This window comes from Corythoichthys intestinalis, chromosome 7 (genome assembly GCF_030265065.1).
Source record: "Corythoichthys intestinalis isolate RoL2023-P3 chromosome 7, ASM3026506v1, whole genome shotgun sequence".
Classification (NCBI taxonomy): Eukaryota; Metazoa; Chordata; class Actinopteri; order Syngnathiformes; family Syngnathidae; genus Corythoichthys; species Corythoichthys intestinalis.
This window is the reverse complement of record NC_080401.1, coordinates 27065872-27088137: the sequence shown is the minus strand read 5'-3', so window position 1 is coordinate 27088137 and position 22266 is coordinate 27065872. Positions and strand designations below refer to the sequence as shown.

General features: G+C 39.2%; 1 protein-coding gene across 1 annotated transcript in view; it reads right to left on the bottom strand.

Annotated features, from left to right (window-relative positions):
- sgip1a (SH3GL interacting endocytic adaptor 1a) overlaps positions 1 to 21962 on the bottom strand; it is an 82370-nt gene extending 60408 nt beyond the window's left edge. The window contains exon 1 of the mRNA XM_057840505.1: positions 21563 to 21962. Coding sequence (XP_057696488.1) covers positions 21563 to 21572 — 10 coding nt within the window. The 5' untranslated portion in view covers positions 21573 to 21962. The remainder of the gene's footprint in view (positions 1 to 21562) is intronic.
- Between the last annotated feature and the right edge of the window lie 304 nt (positions 21963 to 22266).

Here is a 22266-nt window from a genome sequence, read left to right as displayed (position 1 = left end):
CGTACAACAAAGTCCGCCACTATACTGTTGCCGACTTGGCTGCAACGAATAATCTCGCTTTCACAACAGGCAGCTTAAAGAGCATACGACAGGAGAAAAAAAGTCAAATGGCATTATTATGTGAATTAGAATCATATTTTGAGACGATTCGACTATATACAACAATTTAGCAAAGCGCAGATGGCGAGAAATTAGTCTTTTAATCTGCCGGTTAGCCACGCCTACCATTATAGGGCTTTAGCGTCCCCAACAGGTGGATGACGTCAGCGGTAGGCTGGGCTCATCGGTTTTACTATTCAGCCCATTGAGGGGGAATTATTCAGAACGAGGAAAACGCGACGAAGAGAGCCGCAAAATGTCATTGTTTCAGTCTCTCTACTCCAATATTTTTACAGGATATTTTTTTTATCAAAGTATTTTTCCCCAATAGCTATATAAATGGCTTGAGAAGGAACAGTCAGCCTGTCGAGGGGGAACTATCCACAACGAGTAAAAACGCGACGAAGAGAGCTGCAAAATGTCATTGTTTCTGTCTCTTTACTTCAATATTTTTACAGGATATTCTTTTTATCCAAGTATTTTCCCCAATTGCTAAATAAATGGCATGGTCATGACAAATAACAGTCTTGTGCTAAATGGAATATGAAATAATAAAAATGCATTTATTCAGGACGACATGGCAAAATTACTCCATAATGGTCAAAACTGTCGACTTCACCTTTACTGTCGCACCTCCCGAACGATATTTTATGACACCTAAATCGGCCATATGTCATTTCCCTTCCCCGGCTTCGGAGAATGTAAACAAACCAAAAGGCGTGACAGCTAGCCGACATGCTAACCCGAACAGAGTGATGTTTCAAAGTCTTCGAAGCGGAAAATCACACATAACTAGCCTGGATTTACTGACATGACGACTGGGCTGTCGATTGTCTTCGCGGATCGGCAAACCGCCCAGCGGAGAGCAATTTACAGTAATCCCCGGAGGAGAGTGGCTGCAGTTGTTGTGCAGCTAACGTGCTGCTAATGTGCATGAGGACAGCTTTTTACATGGATACCAATGATCAAACGTAAGTAGTCCTTTATTTAAAGGAAGTTTGTAGTGTTTACTTTGTAATCGCTGTATTCGTATTTGACATAATACAAAACAAGATGTTTACTCACTTCCTCGTAAGTCCAGTGGTCCCACAGTAAATATCCACGGTGAATGGGAACCTTTTGAAACTCCAAAAAGGCGCATACGCCTCTCCCTCATACAGAATGATTTTTCTGCAGCCGTTTGGCTGGCGTGATGCGAAAAATAAACGGATTAATCCGCAAAATCAGCTGAATCCTTCGTCCTCATACACAACAGTACGCTGTATAGTGAAGAGGACGTCTTCTTCCGTAAACGTCACAGCGCCCTCCTCCTCAATGCAAGACCGAAGCCGGAAGTCACTCATTTTCATGGCGTGGGATTCAAAAAACTAAATAAATATAGCGATCGCTTCCACACACATCCAAGCGGTCCATATCATTCAGGAGCATAAAATACCGCGTGTATTATGAAATAAACATGCTTTTTCGTGTCACATGCACTTTAAGACCCTGGGACACAGAGTGCTAAACCACGGTTACATGATGAACAATGATTGGCAAATTAAGAGCGCTGTACTTCAAACTCGTCCTGTCTATGAAAGTCGATTGTCAAATGCTGGTATTGTGCAGTAATGGGCAGATGTTACTTTTGTGGCGTATGTTAACTTTTTTAATGCCCGACAACACTCACGCACACACACTAGATATAATCAAATAGCAACCTAGATGTGCTATGTTAGATCCCATGCCATTGGCTGCGTGGGCCCAGAGTGATCATGGGACGCGTAGTCCATATACTACATCGATTAATTAAAAACACCCGTGACTGAATGGAAGTTAAGCAGGCCAAATCAATCCATACCAGTGAGGCAATGACTACAGATCTATAATGCTTCAAATATTGTTAATTCAGTACGTAACACAGATGGACTCGGACCACAAATAGGATGTTTTGCTCATGTGGTAAACACACCTGCTAAGAGAGCAGTAGCAATCAACAGTGTGCCCCGCCTCACTTTCCAAACAGTAAAGATTGTTCTCAACACTTTTATACAACATTTTTTCAGATCGGTAAGAAGTAAGCTCATAAATATTATGTACTATAATGCATGTTTATATGATGGGATTGTTATTTTTGCTTGTTAGCAAAATAAAAAAAACTAGGGCTGTCAAAATTATCGCGTTAACGCGCAGTAATTAATTTTTTTAATTAATCACGTTAAAATATTTGACGCAATTAATGCACATGTCCCGCTCAGACAGCATTCTGCCTTTTGGTAAGTTTTACAGCAAGGTTTTTTTGTGCTGTCTAACAGCGAACTCTTGTGGTCGCTTTGCGACATGGTTTATTGCTTTCTTGCCAGTTCAATATGGCTGCACGACGTCTCGGGCTGACGCCTACGTTATAATGTTGTGCTATATGATCCTTGGACAAGATTTGTCCGTAAGTATGGTTGTTGTAAAGAATGTACATATTATGTTAGTAAGCGAAATGTTATATTTTTTGTATGAGACGCTTTTTGTTTATGTTTAGTGAACCTGTATAGCGTGCTAAGCTAACGTTGTTGCTAATGCAATGCTTGTGTAAGTTTTTTTGTAGTTTCACTACGGTCTAAAGAGGACAATGGTTTGAGGCCATTTTATTAATAAATCAGATGAAAAAGGAAGAAGTCTGATTATTAAGGCGTCGTTCACTAGCTGTCTAGCTTTGGAAAAAGTAGACGCTTCGGAGTGAGGACAGCATAGACAGATTTAAATGAAAGTAGAGTGAAATGCCCACTACAGTCCTTATGTACCGTATGTTAAATGTATATATCCATCTTGTGTCTTATCTTTCCATTCCAACAAATTATTTTACAGAATATATATATAATTTACAGAAAAATATGGCATATTTTATAGATGGTTTGAATTGCGATTAATTGCCATTAATTACGATTATTTTTAAGCTGTAATTAACTCGATTAAAAATTTTAATCGTTTGACAGCCCTAAAAAAAACATTTAAAAAAAAGAAAAATAATAACACTTGTATTTTTTGTATTTTTTTAAGAGCATTAAATGTATTGAATCGAATCCAAAATCGTGTCCCTCGTATCGAAAATCGTACCGAACCGTGACTTCAGTGCCTCCCTAGTGGATACACAATCCAATGACCGGTTCAGAATTTAATGTACATTGTCTACCGTTCTTAGAATTCACTTTAGAATTGATACTTCATTATTTCCATCCATCCATCCATCCATCCATCCATCCATCCATCCATCCATCCATCCATCCATCCATCCATCCATCCATCCATCCATCCATCCATCCATCCATCCATCCATCCATCTACTGCTTAATCCAGGGTCGGTTTGAGGGGGCAGCAGCTTTAGCAGGAAAGCACTCTCCCCAGCCACTTCAACCAGCTCCTCCAGCGGAATTCCAAGGCATTCCCAGGCCAGCCGAGAGAGTCTCTCCAGCATATCCTGGGTCGTCCCCGGGGCCTCCCGCCGTTGGGACATGCCCAGAACACCTCTCCAGGGAGGCGTCCAGGAGGCATTCGAACCAGATGCTCGAGCCACCTCAACTGGCTAAAAGCTAATGCTAGGCTCTGCTCCATCTTGCTTGTTTGGAAACACGGTAAGATTTGTTTTCTTATCTTTGCAAGAGAGAATAAGCGATGCTGCTTTAGGCTTTAAAGGTCTGTGTTGAGTGATCATCAGACACTAAATGTGACTCCTAGCGTACCTAGCACAGTAATTCTAGAGGAAAACCAGTTGGCAAAATCGCATTTGGCTGTATTATTGGGTAAATGAGCAATTACATGGAAATACTGCTTGTTTGAACTTCTGGCTGGACTCTAAGGATAGCAACAAAAAAAAATCTGTGACTTCCCAGCTTTAAACGCTCTGACTTTTTTTTTTTTTTTTTTTTAGATATAGTTCGTGGCTTTCAGGTGGGTTAAATTGAGAAGGATGTTGGCTACCGCTTCCCTGGTGAGTGTGTATTATAATCACCAAGTTGGTAGACGCTTAAATATGTGCTCGTCGTATGTTCATTCGAAATTGTTGGAAACCTTTATTTTTAGACTAAAGCTTTTTAATTTTACAGTCGAAAACATTTTGAGTAACTGTCGACTAAAATGACAAACTAAACGAACTAAGACGAAATATATTAATATTGATATAATATTTTGTCTACTAAAACCAGACGAAGACAAACACATTTTGAAATAATTAAAATATGACTACGACTAATAAGTATTTTCGTCCAGTAAATGTATATTACACACAAAAGCATATAGTGTCTAAGTGCCCCTTGCAGGGATTGTGGGAATGTGTATAATCTTCATTTTACTCCCATGTTTCCACTTCTTTTTCTCACTGCTGATAAACTGTGTGACTGCTGCTCTCTGGAGAAGCTGATGTGTACAAAAGAAATCAGATGAGCCAATGAGTCATCCATTTTGAGAGCTGTTCGAAGGATGAAACAGAAGCCAAACCACCCCCTCACGGGCCTTTATGAATTTCAAGCAGGGATGTCACTATTTTATAATCAATTATTATTTTTATTATCACTTAATCCGATAAAGTTTGGTTTACATTAAAATTTATGACAGAATAAATATCTCCTAATTTTTCGTTCATTAACCAAATATAAACACAACCAAATAAACTACAATAAAGCAAAACAAAGATGTTATACTTATTAACAGTTTTGAAATTGAAAGCTACTTCCTGGATACTGCTATTCATTCGAAGGGCTGTGAGTTAAAATAAAAAACACCTCTGAGGTCGCGTCAGGTTCAAACAGTACATGTTTAATACAAATTATTCTTACTACTGCTGGAAATCTGTTTGTGTTAGTGACTATATTTTTTTTCTTCCATAAAGTGATTGGTCTGTACCATGTGAGAAAATAAGGAAAATATTCTTTTATTTCCAAAGCAAAATCAGGTGTTTGCAAATATCTTATTATGAATAATTACATGAATTATCAGTATGCTTTCAATGACAACAGAAATCTGATTTCTCTGAAATATTCATTGTTGTTGTTATCTGAAACAATATTTTTTTCCAATTCATTTAAAAAAAAAAAAAATTTTTTAAGCATTTTAGACAAAAGCTCTGAATGATTTATCAGTTTATCAGCTTCATGCCGAATGATTTAATAGTCGATTAGTTGTTGATCAATTGATTATTTTTGAGTCCTAATTTCAAGGTAACATTGGAATAGGTAAGAAATAGAAATAGGAAGATAAAGTGTAGCAAGAAGGTACAGTGCCCTCCATAATTATTGGCACCCCTGGTTAAGATACTTTTTTTTTTTTTTTTTCAAATAATATGGGAACTTAATGGAAAAAAAAAGAGAAAAATCCAAAGTTCAATACAAGTGCATTTATTCAGTGGATTTATTCAAAAGCACCTCATACCCACTGTGAATTATGGGGATGGGTCAGTGATGCTGTGGGGCTGTTTCGCTTCCAAAGGCCCTGGGAACCTTGTTCAGGTGCATGGCATCATGAATGCTTTGAAATACCAGGACATTTTAAATCAAAATCTGTTGCCCTCTGCCCGAAAGCTGAAGATGGGTCGTCACTGGGTCTTTCAGCAAGACAATGACCCTAAACATATGGCCAAATCTACACAGAAATGGTTCACCAGACACAAAATCAAGCTCCTCCCATGGCCATCTCAGTCCCCAGACCTTGTTTTGTTGGCAAAAGGGGGTTGTGCAAAGTATTAACACCAGGGGTGCTAATAATTGTGACACACATTATTTGATGTCAAATAATTATTTCTTTATGTGGGATTTTTCCCCACTGAATAAATGCACTTGTATTGAAGGTTGGATTTTTCTCTTTTTTTCCCATTAAGGTCCCATATTATTTGAATTAAAAAAATTTTTAGAAGCTAAAAAACACATCTTAACCAGGGGTGCCGATAATTATGGAGGGCACTCTAATTCAATTCCTACTTGTAACAGTGTCATTTTTATATTTATTGTTGGGCCAACCTACAGTATACCCAGTAAGGGGTGCCTCATATCACCTATAAAATATTGTCATTCCTATATACGTATTAAGTAGCTTAAACTTGAGTTAATGCGAGGCAAATTATTTAGTGTTAGAAAGGTTTCATATGTTTTGGAATAACATTATAGCCTTGCAGACCAAGACGGCACTGCCTGATTTATCATGCAGTACCATCTTGACAACCTCAAGTCGTCCAGCGAGCTCTTGGCCTTCTGATGTCCGAGCTATTCAGGGTGAAGAGGCAGGAACTGCAGACATGACACCAACAAGAGGCTACTATATGTTTGGATACAATGGTGGATTGAAAAGTGGTTCCTGTAGATTTCAATCAAGTCAATTTTCAAAGTTTTGTCAGAAATACACACAATTTCCTTATTAAAAGAGGAGCTAACATCACCAATAACAGCATAGTTTGAAAGTTCGTGTTACGTGTGATTATATTTAAAAATGTTTTCTGCAATTATAAACACATTAGATCTGTGCAAAAAAACGATGCAGCATATTATAGTGTACACAATGATGCACATTTAAGCCATCCACTACTGGAAGGTAAATGATCCCTTACAATATTTTTATTATTTACTCATTTATCCTAGCAGTTTAAGTGTTTATGTTTTGTATCTGCACAGTGAATAGAGCGATCAGCTCACAGGATCTAGTTTGCCAATCACTGACCCATGGTGCTTGTGTATAAATGTGGTTTCTTTCACATTAGCTAGACTCAAACATTGGGTATGTTTACATAAGCATTTATGGTGTTGACTTTGCTCTTAATCGTTGGGAAAACAGAGTGATCCACTTGAGTTACAAATTAATGTGGGTCGGGCTGCCTTTTCTGGACAGTCATTGTGGTATTCTCAGATGTAATGTTTATGCATATCTTTACTTAGATAAAGAGAACTGCAAAGAAACACGGATATTTACAAAAAGGAAGTCAGAATTAAAACCAATTGTTCTTAAAAACAATGGTTTAGCTACTTATAACCGCACATCCCACATCCGTACATTTCACTACACATTTCTGTACCCAACTACTAACGTATCAAAAAAATAGGTATAATCTCTTCCTGTATCTGTGTATGTAGCTGTTCACTATGCAGCTGCATCCTCTGCTGATTAAAACTGACATCTGTTTGCATTGGGCTCTTGTCTAAAGCCATGAATACATTAGGGTTCCTGCCAAGGGGGAACCTCCGTTGTGAGAAAATAAGTCCCCGGAAGTTTTTTAAATCCTGCGTTGCTGGATTGCTACTAGAGGCCAGCTTCAAAACTTAATTTTACATTGAGCCAATTCTAAAATCCACCTTTAGAAAGAAATTAGTTCAATGTTCTAAAAGTTGTAGAGATTTCATATGTTGATCAGACAAACACAAAAATGTTCCAAAAAGTTTGGTGAATGGAGTCCTCCTATATGAGTTGGCTTCCTTAGGTATATTCACTTGATACTAAGAAATAAACTTTCACTTTAAAAACAAAAACAAACTATGTTTATTCAAATATGGATTGCTATAGTTATTGTTTGCCCATATTTGCGAAATTTCCAATTCTTAGATAATGCGCGATTCGGCCGTGGAAGATTTGAGAACGATTCACAAACATCCAAATTCCGATTATTGAATTATACCAGGTAAAGCAGAACTAAAACACAGTCAGCGCGATCTTCGGGACGCAATGAGAAACGGACCGGGAGTAAATATCATGTACAACTCATGCCGCTAGATAAAAAAACGACAGCTGCTTCAAACAACGCCCAGTTGTTAGTTGCTACAAACATAAGGACACATACGGCTATAATAGATATTACATATATGTAGAACTAGAAGCAAAATGACAGACAACGGCGGCGTTATAACATATAAAGAGAACTAGATGCGAAATGACAGACTTGCCATTTAGTAGTTGCCGTGTTGTAAACAGCCGCCATCTTAAAGCAGTAGACTTCTCTAGAAGGCTCTGTTGGTTGGCTGTTTTAGCGAACCTACGTAGATAACTTTTTATCTAAAATACTCCTAAATCGGCAAAATGTTGACTTGAATGTATCTTTCAATGAAGAAACAGTTTTAAAACTTTGACATGCCGAAAAGAGACAGAAAGGAAATTATGGAATAACGACAGCAATTTTAACAACTTTAACGGTTGATTCACGTAATCAAATTAATTGAAATAAGTTTAAAGCTGCTGATACAGAATGGGGAGTTGAGTATTTTATTTACTGTTTTTAACTGTTAACTTGATAATGAATATTAGTTTGGTTTAGGCTGAGAGGATTTTTGAACAATTTTGGAAGTAATGTACAACACATTAAAAGGGTGGGGGGGTGAAGTCAATAATTGATTTATAATCTAATCGGAGCCTCTGAATTGTAATTGAATCGTTAGGTGCCCAGATTCCCACCACTAATGAAAATCCAGCAGTAGTTGGCATCTTGCAGCCATAACCGCGAGCATTCATACGTCTTGCATACATCCCAAAAAATGCACGTTGGCTTCGTTAGCCCGGACGGCAAACGTGGCATCTGCCCTGATCAGTGAGAAGTGGGGAACTAAGAAGTAATGGAGGCCAGTTAACTGTTGTGACTGTTGTTTCAAGAGAACATTGTGCAATAGACTTAAGTGACTAGCGTCTGAAGTGTTCAACACCATAGCCAAGAAGCGGGGTTTGTTGCAGAACAAGGTCTGCCGGATTTTGCTTCATGCAAACTACACAAAGTACCATGTGTTTCGAGTTTATGATTATCTGTCTTGTCTGACATGCAAGAGGTTCTGAACCTTGCATGCCTTCAATGTGTTGGATTTTAACAGTATTTTCAAATATAAAGTAGGCTACCGCTAAAGATCTTAATTTCAACTATTGACTTTGACTGTACTATCCTTCCCAATGTTGTAGATGTCACTTTACGTGTACTGTATACCCGTATATTTTTGGGTTTAGACTGTGTATAAAAATCAAATGAACCCCTAATTTAAATGGATGAAGCATAAAAACCAGTGACTGTGCACAGCCCTAAAAAGACAAAACATTTTTAGCTATTAACATTTGAATGGTTGAAACTCTTACTCTGTCAGGTTATTACAAGTGACGCAAGTAGTTTGATGTCACTTACGAATAAACCTGTCTCCCCAGCTATCACAGGATTACAGAAGCATGTCTGTTTATCTACTCTGAATCTTAGGCGTGATTCATGTAAGTGTATTGTTGAGTCTGGGTGTGCCTGAGTGCCTGCTTCTAAAAAAACTGTCATTCAGGAAGGTTGTGCTGTCACAGACCAAATTCACAAATAAGCATGAAAATGTACTAACAAGCAGTGGGTGGGGTGGGGGGTGAGTAAGGAACCTATTTTGGCCAGCCCTGTTTTATGAGGTGTTAACATACATCACAAAAACGGTTTGGTTTAGATGTAAAAGGGCAAACTTTCCTTTTTTGAAGCATTTATTTTATAATATTAACTCTGTCCTCCCTGAACTCTGTTCTGCAGCATGAAGGGCAAATTGCTAGAGACAAGTCTTACAGTTAACATGGCCTAAAAGTCCTGACATTTGCAGATCTTTAGACTTTACACATGGCGGTGTTCCTTTATAAAAGAATACACTGTTCCTTTACTTATAGAAATGTTTATCTAAAAGAAATATAACTCATCACGAGTATATTTAATAAATATCTAGCTAAGAACTTGAAATAGAAAGAGGACGCCTTGTCAGGAAATGACAAAAAACTTTCTGTGCCTTGAAACCAACACTAAGCAATCATTAGATGCCTTCAACCCCATGTAGAACCCATACAACCCATGGCATCAAGCTTTAAAAAGCAAAGCTAACTGGGATTAGTTTCCAATTTTAACACTTGACTATAATCCTGCAATCACACAGGCCATGGTAAGCCTGAGCTAGCCATGCAAATGGAAACGTGTACTGTTTGTCAGTCCAAATTCAAATGCCTAACACTTAGGTTGGCTTGTGAAATATCTGGTCAAACATAGGTCAGCAGCAGGTAAAGGGCAACTTTTACATTCTAATTTAAAATTGTGTCAGTTAAGATTTTGTACTAACAAGCACAAATGTGCTCCAGCACACAACAGCCTGAAGGATGTCCCTGCATGCCCTCAACTGGCTAACTCGTAACCAACAGGCAAATCTGGCATCACTATTCCATGTGCTATGCGCACATGCCCTCCACTGGCTAACTTGTAACCCACAAGCAACACAGGTACCAATATGACCGCAATTAGTTAATCAGCCCTGATACAAAAAAATCAGAAATCGGGCTCTGTGATCAATAGAAACTGGTCAGTGCTACATAGCTGCCAAGTTTTAACACGGTTCTCAGAAATGACGGAGGAGCAGGACTTCAAACTTTCAGCCTTTAAAAATACAAACTTTTGCCAATTACAAGAATAAATTTGATTTAAAGGCATTCTATTAGCATAACAGTGATTACAAATAGTGGCTCAGGTCCTAGTAAGAGGGTTTGAATCCTGGTTCGGTTAAGTTGAGTTTATGTGTTACCCTGAAATTTTTTGTGAGTATTTTAGGGTTATTCATGGCTCCTGTGATATTCCAAAAATGCTCATTATAATTGGCCATGTTATGAAGAATGGTTTTCTGAAGACCAGTTCAGGGTGTACTCACAAGAGATAGCGGGTGGATTGGTAGCTAGCATGCCCTTATTGTTTTATTGTTGCTGAGCAATCACATTCTAGTCTTAACAAATCAGCAAGTCTGTCTGACTGTGTAGGATTAAAACGTATTTAACAGATGGGAGTTTGTGGTGTCTGGATCTCACTCTGACCCCGAGACAAGTGTGCTGTCTGCTTTGGGCAATGTGAAATGTCGACAAGGGGTCTTATTTTATCACTCAGCGAAGCGGCTCATGACTGCAAATACACAGAACAATGTTGACGTATCGGTCCTTCCTTTTTACAATGGTGCATACAGTGGCCCTATTACATCTGGAACAATCCCCGAGTTGTCCCACCGCCATAATTTTTCATAATCTTTGATCCATTGATAATTGAAAAATTGACCTTTTCAAGCTATTTTAGTTGGTCCTTTCTGCCTACCACTCAGATGTTCGCTACCTAATATGCAGATGATTGCATAAAATGTAAATATGAGACAACACTGTGCTCCATTTGGCCATTGGTGAGATCTCATTGGGCAAACGTTTATAACGTAACAAATTTGTATTTTGATCATTGTATGTATGGTATTAGAAGAAGGGCTATTGGTTGTTTTTTTATGCACTCATATTCAATCACTGGACTGATTGCCACTGTCCACCTTTCATGCATATTTGGCATCAATGACCACAGGCTTTGCTATTTAATCTACAATTGCACTCATCATTAAATATTTTTGTGAACCACAATATGATGCAATCATATACTGTATTTGTCTGGCTTGGCCGAGGTTCGGCGCCCATATGCTCAGCCGTTAAACAAGGAATGGGCACATTGTTTAAATGAGTTTAAATAAATTTAACCTCACTTTGGCAGATATTTTTCATGAATGCAACGGTGAGCCTTGTTGATCATTAGTCAGCATTCCTGAAATGAGTGGGCTGGTGACGAGCAAAAAGTGGGCAGATACTTGCATAATGTGCATGCCAGTTACTTGCATAATAAGATGACAATGCGATGTCACATCATAGCCTTGCTTGTTTGCTAAGTTTTGACATGCTAATGTGATTGCAATCATTTGAAAAACAACATACATAATAGGGATGTCCCGATCCAGGTTTTTGCACTTCCGATCCGATACAGATATTGTTTTGCACTTCCGATCCGATACCGATACTGGCCGATACCGGCCTATCTTAGCATGTGTTAAAGTTTAAAGTTATTTAGTTATTTAGTTGTCAGACTCATGTTGAAAAAGGTTTTAGTACTCTTGATAACATCTAGCCAGCTGAATTAGGTGAGTTTGAATAGCACACAACGGTTGGTAACAAGAAACTAACCTGTTTATTCAGTGACAAACACAAAACATTATAAATAACAAACAAAAATGGCATAGTCTGTCAGTAAAACGTGCAAATAATATTGTAAACTGTCTTAAAAAAGCAAATCACACAAACAACCTCAGTGGAAAATCCCACAAACCCCCGCAAGCTATTAGATGCTTTTAATGTTTCGTGCATTAGTTACAAAAATTGTATAAAAAGCCTCTCAGGTTTAAATAAACGACTATTTCAGTATCAAGTTAACATTTTAAAACGGTAAATAAAATACTCAAGTCCCGATTCTGTAACAGCAGCTTTAAACTACATTCAATTCATTTAATTTTGCGAATCAACTGTTAAAGTTGTTAAAATTGCTCTTGTTATTCCATAATTTACCTTCTGTCTACTTTTGACATGTGAAAGTTTTAAAACTGTTTTAAAGATAGATTCAAGTCATGATTTTGCCGATTTAGGAGTATTTTAGATAAAAAGTTAATTAGGTTTGCTTGGAAGGTTCACAACAGCCTACTTAGGGAAGTCTCCTGCTTTAAGATGGCGGCTGTTTACTAACGCAACTAGTTTTCAATGCTTCATTGTTGCTAACGCCGTCTAGTCTGTCATTTTGCATCTAGTTCTATATACATATGATATCTATTTAGGGCTGTCCCAAACGACTAATTTTCTCCCGATTAGTCAGCAGACTATTTTTACGATTAGTCGACTAATCTAATAATTAAATTTTTTTTTTTTTTTTTTTTACTAATTTAGCAATGAAATTTTTGTGACGCTTATCAATTCACAAAAACATATTGGAACACTCAAATCATTTATTAAAGTACAAATTAACACGTAAATAACAATAATAAATCACAAATAAACAATGAGTTCAAATGCTGATAGAATTAACTAGTATAGCATCCCGATTGAAAAGATGGTCTCTTAAACTGATGGTTTACAACTTTTATTCCATCCTTGATGTAAACACACCGTAAGAGCTACGGTGCACACAAATAAAGCAACACATTTAGAAATTAACAAAAACTTTTCACCTTTTTCCTTTTAAACCTTATTTATATATCAATGAATTGCCTATATGAATTGCCTTTACCTTATTACCTTATCATTGACAATCTCTCCCTTGAGTGCAATCACTGTATATACTGTATATATTTATGACCTTTTAACCTTATATCATTTTCTATACCATAAAATATACCATAACATGAAATAAACCTTTCAATTAGCATTAAGAACAATACTAATAGCACACATTATTTAGTAAGGCGACAGCACCCTCTGGTGTACAAAAAATGAAAAAAAAAAAAAAAAATTACAAACTGCGTGAAGGCGCTTGAGGTGTTTATTCACGGCTGACGTGCAGCCAAGCTTGGCACTGAAGAGACAGGACAGAAGAGTGTACTCTCCTTTGTTTCTTTGAAATAAGTCAATGTTTTGGACACTCTGGTGCGCTTTTTTTGGCTTTGTGCCGCTTTCCCCGCTTGCAAACAGCGCATCCGACATTCTAACTTTCCATGCATATATTTTTTTAACCCTTCATTAACCGTCGACGGGATGTTGTGCTCGTCGACGGATTTACGTCATCGATGACGTCGACTATGTCGACTAGTCGGGACAGCTCTATATCTATTATCTGGTGTAAAACGATGTTGACGTAGTTTGTAGCGGCTGTCAGCAGCAGTCAGGTGTTCTTGTGTTTTTTATCCAGCGGCATGAGTTGAGCTAAAGCCGTGAGTTGAGCATTGGCATTACTCGGGTCTATGACAAGCATGACGTTACTCTCGGGACGCAACGCGGTCCGTTTCTCATTGCGTCCCGAAGACCGCGCTGTGTATTAGTTCCGCTTTACTTGACATATTTCAATAATCGGAATTTGGATGTTTGTGAATCGTTCTCGAATCTTCCACGGCCGAATCGCTCAAGGATGTAATGACAGTTGGGCATGTTGTACCGTGGTTCTGAGTGTTGGATGGTGCGGCTTTACTCACGAGAGATAATGGCTCGTCATCCAGAATGAATTCTTCGGCAATGACTCTTGTTATTCCCTGGGCTTTGGGACTGTCGAGTGCTAGTTTGTCACGCATATCAAAAGTTTCTGCCAGTGTTAGTTGCATAGGCCCTTTCTTTTTGTCTTTGGTTTTCTTAACATACTCCTTATATTGTTTGTGGTGGTATTTCGCTAAATGCTTGATTAGGTTAGTTGTATTAAAACTTCTTACAGCTTTACCACCACGCTTGACTTTATTGTGGCATATGTTGCACTCTGCCTCTTCGTCTTTGTCGTCCTTTAAGGTGAAATGATCCCACACAGCTGACATTTTTACCGATAAAGTCTCTTGGTAAATTGGGAGACGGTAATGTAAATGCTGTGTGTTGAAGGTGTGCCGTAAAATGCGGACCAGATTTTAGGGAAACCAAAGCAAAAACTGGAATGGATTATGTAAATCGGTGCGCTGGAAAACCTAGACCTGGATCAGACGTCTGGATTGGAATTTTTCCGTGTTGCCGATCCGATACCGATGCGCATTTTTTTGCCCAAATCGGCGTCCGATTCTATCCAAATATCGGATCGGGACATCTCTATTACATAACATCATACATCAGGCCAAACTATAATTTTGACCATGCAAGGAATTACTGTATGTTAAAAAAGAAAACAAAATAAAAAGGAATTCCACAGCAAGTCCCTTTTAATTCTTAAGTTATAGGTTCTTCGGATTGTTAAAAATTAGTTTGAAGACCATATAATAGAACTGATCGTCTTTCTGCAATGGTATGCCTTGATTCCGTATTCATATTTATTACAAAACAGTCAAAACAAATGATTTTGTCATTTTTTTTGTCAACGTGTCATAATTTTCTCTCATTTAGCAAATACCGTACTGTTTTTGGTAAGCAAACAGGACAATTACGGTACAGAAAATGCAACTTATTGCAGTTCAAACTAACTGACTTTAGCAAGGGACAAGAATAATGATTTTGAATCAATTAATAAAATACAGCACTTCCCATTTCGTGCAAACACACCAACATGATGTGAAGATGCAGGAATGATAAGGATTCAGAAACACCAGCCGCATTTCAATTAAATGCTTATGCTTATCTAAAATTTAAACCAAAACTAACATTAAATATCTCTCCACCCCAATTTTTTTTTTTTTTTACTGATTACCCTAATTAGAGCCAGGTCAATAGCCAATCACAATTAACCAAGTCTACTCATTCGAATTATAACAGAAGGAACAATATAAAGGCACAGATAATGAGTTTTGGTACTTGATTGCCAGCTGCGGCCTTCCGCCTCATGATGTTATCCAGGAGTCATAAAGCCATCATTCATTTTGTATTGTCTTCAATAAAATGGCAACTATAGCCCAAGCCAAACTGGACCAGAGCAAAGACACATGACTCAATATTATCATGTCTTTGCAGTAATCCTTTATAAGGCACTTGGGGATGGTGTGGCTCAGTGGTGGAGTCGTTGTCCCCCAACCCAGAGGTTGTGGGTTCGATTCTCCACCCTGATGAACTCGCCTTAGTATTCTTGAGCAAGATACTAAACCCCGCATTGCTCCTGGTGCTGTGTCACCAGTAGGTAGGTGACAATGTAGTGTAAAGCGCTTTGAGTACCTGAGAGGTAGAAAAGCGCTATACAAGTATAACACCATTTACCACTTGTTTAATTCATTGGCTACCATTGAGGGCGCGAGACGTCCACTCCATTTCGACTCGGAGGGCTGCCACCAAATAATTGTTCATTAGGACCTGGCGTCCACATTTAGGCTATACCAAATGTTTACATTTTGGGTCATGTAGGCCAAAATATTATGTCCACGAATGTTGACACCAGGTCTTTATGTGTTACATTTTTCAGTTACCAAAAATAGTCACTTGGCCTATCAAGGGTTAAACAAGCTGGCCAGCTGGGCACATAAGCCCTTCTGCACAATACCTCCAAATAATCCTTTACAAAGGGAAGTGGGGAAAAGGGGGCTGCTTTGTACAAAGACATATCTTAATCCTTTGTATGGCACTAATTTAATTCATTGTCTGCCATTGACGGCACTAGACGTCCAATCGATTTGGACTAGGGAACCAGGATCATCAAATGGATTGGACGTCTAACTCTGGGGCCATTTACATGGTGACATCCCGAGAATACGAAAAATTTCAAATTTGCATTTGCATTTGCGTCTCCATTTGAACAATGTCGCAATTCCGCATGAAAACGATGTAGTACTCATGCAAGGCCCTAGGGGGCAGTGCAGATTTACAGGGCAACAGAGAACGATGCACTTTGACCCCACCAAGCTCCCTCAGCCCGGAAAAAAAAAATGCCCGCCCACTCGAAGCAATGTCATTTTTCTTTTGTTCAAAAAGGCACAAAAATTGAAACATTCAACATATTTAATTTAAAAATATTATTAAAACGGTAAATTAAAGCCCACATTCCGCCATATTTGCTGTCTTTAATGTTTAGTAGCACCACTACGCATGCCCAATGTGACGTGTAGGAGTGCTGACGTTAATGGCGCGGTCTAGCGCCGCAGGAGCCTTTGACATGCATGCCGAGGAAGCCCCCCTCAATCCCCTGCAATCGGATTCTGCCACTTTGGAGGCAGGAGTCAGAATTTTTCGTCTTCGCCGACACCATATGCACGAGAGACGAGTCCGCTACTCAGTCATTGCGTCTTTGTGTCGCAGAGTCAACATGTAAACTGCCCCTCTGTCAATGGCATTGAAAGATGAGCATTTACAGCCAATCCTCCCAGTTTGAATGAATTGATACGCCTATCATTGTCAGTGGCAGGCAATGAGTTGAATACTGTGAAATAAAATCTTAAAAAATAACATGTTATTGTTATTGGGGGATATAACCAAGGCATATTTCAGTTTTTATTCATTTTAATGTTCATTAAACCTTTCAGAGACAGTGGTGCCTACAAGGGACGTCTATTCAAACGTTATCAGCTTAACTCACAGGTGTCAAACCGATTCCAGAAAGGGCCGAGTGGGTGCAGGTTTGCTTTCCAACCAATGAAGAGGACACCTTTTCACCAGTTAGATCTTTTACATGTGTAATCAGTTAAACATTGTCAGGTGCTGCTCGTTTCAGCAGGAAGTTCATTGGTTAAACTCTGCGCGTTATCGGTTGGAACAAAATCCAGCACCCACTTGGCCCTTTCTGGAATCGGTTTGACACCTGTGGCTTAACTCATTCACTGTCAGCCAACGTCACTGAGTATGTGTTGTGGGATTTAGTAGAAGAGGGAAATTGATATTGAAAACACCAACGGACTGCAATAGAATCGAATAATCGCTTCCAGCCCCTCCCAGTTAAAATGGAGTTGACATCCATTGTCGTCAATGGCAGCCAAAGTGTTAAGCTATGTGACGTCACGAGATTTATTAAAAAAAAGAAAAAAAAATGGCTCAATAAAATTCCCAGACTAGAATACACATAGGCCACACTTATTTGAATTTAAGTCTCTATTCATTTTTATTCATTTATTACAATTACAATTTTCATTTTTTTACCTTTAAATTCATTTTACTGTTATCATGTTTTTTTTTTTAATATATACATCTATTTTAGTTATTTTTATTTTCTATAAATGGTTCCTTCAATTAATCCACAATTTTGTTTAAAATTATTTATATCGTTTTTATTATCCATTGCAAAATACGTGTGGGCATACTGCAGGTTTTAATGCACAATTCCGATTTTCTGTCATGTCTGTTTTTTTGGCATGCTCGTTCAGACAGCCTTTGTCCATTGAGTCCGTTTACGTATTAAGCATGCGCACTAATTCGCAGTCCGACAACCGCTGAGGAAACCGACCCGCATGTGCAGAAGCATCAAAACAAATGACTACACATTCTGGCTGTACGTCATTCCAGGGTGATCATATTTTGATTTCCAAAAAGGGGACACAAATAACAGACATTAATAATCCCCGTTTAGTATTACATTGAAAATTTATATGGATTGATAGAACACATGCATGCGCTGTGCTCAGTTTGCCCCGACTCGGCCATGAAAGCAATACTAAAATATTGCTTATTTGGCGCACAGAAAGAAAACTGAGCATTATAAGGCTTATCCTTTTCTTAATTTTATTTATTTATTTTTTATGACTGTGGTCAAGCCCGCCGCCTGCCTAAAAGCCGAGTTCAAGCAAGGCGTTAACACTAGTGCACAGCTATCGCTGCCGTCCTGCCTGCTGCTCTTGCTCTTTGCTGATGTAATTGCTGCAATAATTCCAATTTGGGAGACTTGACAGTTCAGACCACTGCCACATTCTGGAAAAATGTGGCCCAGATGGGATTCAAGCCTGAGTTATGCTTATATGTTGCGGTGACGGCGTAGTGACTATGGCGTCAATGAGCATTCGATAGTTCTTCGGCAAGGGTTGCTCTGTAATTCACCGCCAAGCTACTAGAGGGGTGTGGTGTTGTGTTTGTACGGTTTTGGGGGACTCTTGTCGACTTCCTCGAGTTTTCTTCCAGTTACACAACAATGCCAACGGATATGGAACGCTTGAATGTGGATCTTCAGCTCATCAACATTGAACAACGAATGTTGATCATACAAATGTTGAGGTGCATGCGACGCAGAAGACGGTTGCGGAGGTGGTCGTTAGCGCAAGAATGTTTGTAAATGGCGGTGACTTCGAGCAGAACCGGAAACAACAGTCTGAGCGGCGCAATCACAGTCCATTTGCGTCATGTCACCACGCGTTGACGTGTTGCGTAGTCAGAATTTTGTGGAGCTGCACGTCAGGCTACAGCGGAAGGTCACAAATCGGGTCTGTCTTGTCGACGTAGGTCTGCAGCAGAATAATAATCAGCCTTTAAACCAGATACAGAAGTGACCTAGATCGGATTTGAAATGGTCCACTTTTAAGCAACTTGACCCGTTCAGACCGTCAACTTAAAGAGCATACGACACGAGAAAAAAAGTCTTAAATGGCATTATTATTTGAATCAGAATCATATTTTGAGACGATTTGACTATATACAACAATTTAGCAAAGCTCAGATCACGAGAAATTAGTCTTTTAATCTGCCGGTTAGCCACGCCTACCATTATAGGGCTTTAGCGTCCCCAACAGGTGGATGACGTCAGCGGTAGACTGGGCTGATCGGTTTTACTATTCAGCCCATTGAGGGGGAATTATTCAGAACGAGGAAAACGCGACGAAGAAAGACGCAAAATGTCATTGTTTCAGTCTCTCTACTCCAATATTTTTACAGGATATTCTTTTTATCCAAGTATTTTTCCCCAATAGCTATATAAATGGCTCGAGAAGGACCAGTCAGCCCGTCGAGGGGGAACTATTCACAACGACGAAAAGGCGACGAAGAGAGCGGCAAAATGTCATTGTTTCTGTCTCTTTACTTCAATATTTTTACAGGATATTCTTTTTATCCAAGTATTTTCCCCAATTGCTAAATAAATGGCATGTTCATGACAAATAACAGTCTTGTGCTGAATGGAATATGAAATAATAAAAATGCATTTATTCAGGACGACATGGCAAAATGACTCCATAATGGTCAAAACTGTTGACTTCACCTTTACTGTCGCACCTCCCGAACGAAAACCTAAATCGGACATATGTCATTTCCCTTCCCCGGCTTCGGAGAATGTAAACAAACCAGAAGGCTTGACAGCTAGCCGACATGCTAACCCGAACCGAGAGATGTTTCAAAGTCTTCGAAGCGGAAAATCACACATAACTATCCTGGATGATTTGACATGACGACCCGGTTGTTGATTGTCTTCGCGGATCGGCAAACCGCCCGGCGGAGAGCAATTTACAGTTTGCTCCAAGGAGGAGGGTGGCTGGATTTGTTGTGCAGCTAACGTGCTGCTGCTAATGAGCATGAGGAGAGCTTTTTACATGCCTATCAATGATCAAACGTAAGTAGTCCTTCATTTAAAGGAAGTTTGTAGTGTTTACTTTGTAATCGCTGTATTCGTATTTGACATAATACAAAACAAGATGTTTACTCACTTCCTCGTAAGTCCAATGGTCCCACAGCAAATATCCACGGTGAATGGGAACCTTTTGAAACTCCAAAAAGGCGCATACGCCTCTCCCTCATACAGAATGATGTTTCTGCAGCCGTTTGGCTGGCGTGATGCAAAAAATAAACGTATTAATCCGCAAAATCAGCTGAATCCTTCGTCCTCATATACAACAGTACACTGTAGCGTGAAGAGGGTGTCTTCTACCGTACACGTCACGTCACCGAAGCCGGAAGTCACTCATTTTCATGGCGAGAGATTCAAAAAACTAAATAAAAATAGCGATCGCTTCCACACACATCCAAGCGGCCCATATCATTCAGGGGCATAAAATACCGCGTGTATTATGAAATAAACATGCTTTTTCGTGTCACATGCACTTTAAAGCTTCACTTGAGTCGGAAAAACACGAAACAAATCGGATTCGTGCACTAAGAACTGCGGTATGAACCTAGCCTTATTGGATCCCAGATAGCAGACCGACATTGAATAAATGTTTATTTTCCTTCAAAATCATCAGTATGGTTGACATCGAAATTTTCGACGTCATGTGACGTTGAAACAACATTGTTCTATGGTATGTCAGGCGATGGTTGGGTTAACATTGTTTTATAGTTGATGAACTAATGTTGACAAATAGTTGATTTATGATCAACGCCACGCCCCCCCCTATAAATTTGTTGGCCACCCCGCTTGCCAGTATATCGTTAGATTGTTGTAGCATCAGTTATACATTTCATCCCAAATGCACAGCCGTTTACTGCAATAATATAATGAAAACCTGAAACTATGGCTTTTAGTTTTGGTGTGCCACCCCAAGAATTAAGGGCCCCATCTGGCCACCTCTATGAAAAATTTCTGGAGGTGCCACTGAGAACATTTAAGAAAGAAATCATAACTGGTGCATGATAGTTTTCATTAAAATTTTAGTAACGTACAAAATGTATTCTCTAAGAATGTGGAAAAGTAATATTTGAAAATACAATCATGATGAATAATTAAATTTGTATGTCTTTGTATGTATATGTGTGTGTGTATTTACACACGCGCATTTATAGTATTGATTTGGCGTCCGCATACGTGGACCACAGATTTGGGTCATATAAGCCAATCTAATTGTTTATATTGCGGCCTACAAGGCCCAAAATATGATGTCCAGTTTTATGGACTATGAGGTTAATGTTAGGATTTTTTTAATTGACAAAAATAGTCACTTTCACATTGAAGGGTTAACCAAACAAAATGCATCCACGGTTTTATTCACCATTTTGCATCTGTCCGTGCCATTTTCCTGGAAATAACATTCAAGCCATTGGAATGTATGCACTCTAAATAGCATGACAGCCTATGACATTTGAACCTGCTCGACATACACTTGCCGCAGATGAAAATGTGTAGGACAAGGACATAAAGGGGATTACTCTGAATCACACCAGGAGCGAGCGCAGCATGTTTTAATAAAATATTCAAACGTACCTTCCATCATGGTTGCAGATTTGCATTCCTCTATCTCCAAGGAGCCTCAAGTGAAAGCTGGAGATACGGGGAAGAGCAGAAGAAACCCCAGAGCTTCGTCGTAATTGATGGACAGCAGAGCGGTCGTGAGCGTGCGTGGCTAACGCCCTGGCTAACTGTGAGCCTACAACACCCCCAGCAGTCGGCTGTCAACTAGCCAAAGAGAGAGAGACGTACAAAGAGATAGAGAGGGAGAAAAGGTGGGGGCCCGCTCGGACTAGCTGCAGATAAGAACTAGGGCTTTTAATCCGTGGATGCTGCTGCAGTTGCGGTGTCGCCTGCCTCCGCTGCTACTGCGGCTCTAACTAGCGCGTTGAGTCGAGGATGCATGAAGAGGGGAAAAGCAAAAAAAAAAAAAAAAAAAAAAAAAAAAAAGCATAAAAAAAAAAAAAAAGAACAGAGAAACCGAGCGAAAGACAGAAAGGGAGGGAGGCGATGCATTGTGTGCATGCCTGTTTGGGGGGCAGGCAGAGGCAGCTTGGTGAGGTCATACAGCCTTCACCCAATCCCTGCAAGCCCAGTAGGGAGTCACATGGCCTGCAGCCTGACTCAGAAAGCCTTCTTCACGAATGACGATTGACCAATATAAAAAAAAAACACATGTAGGGCGAACAGTACACACGGAATGGAAAGGAAAATACTGTATACAATTACAGAATCGAGGC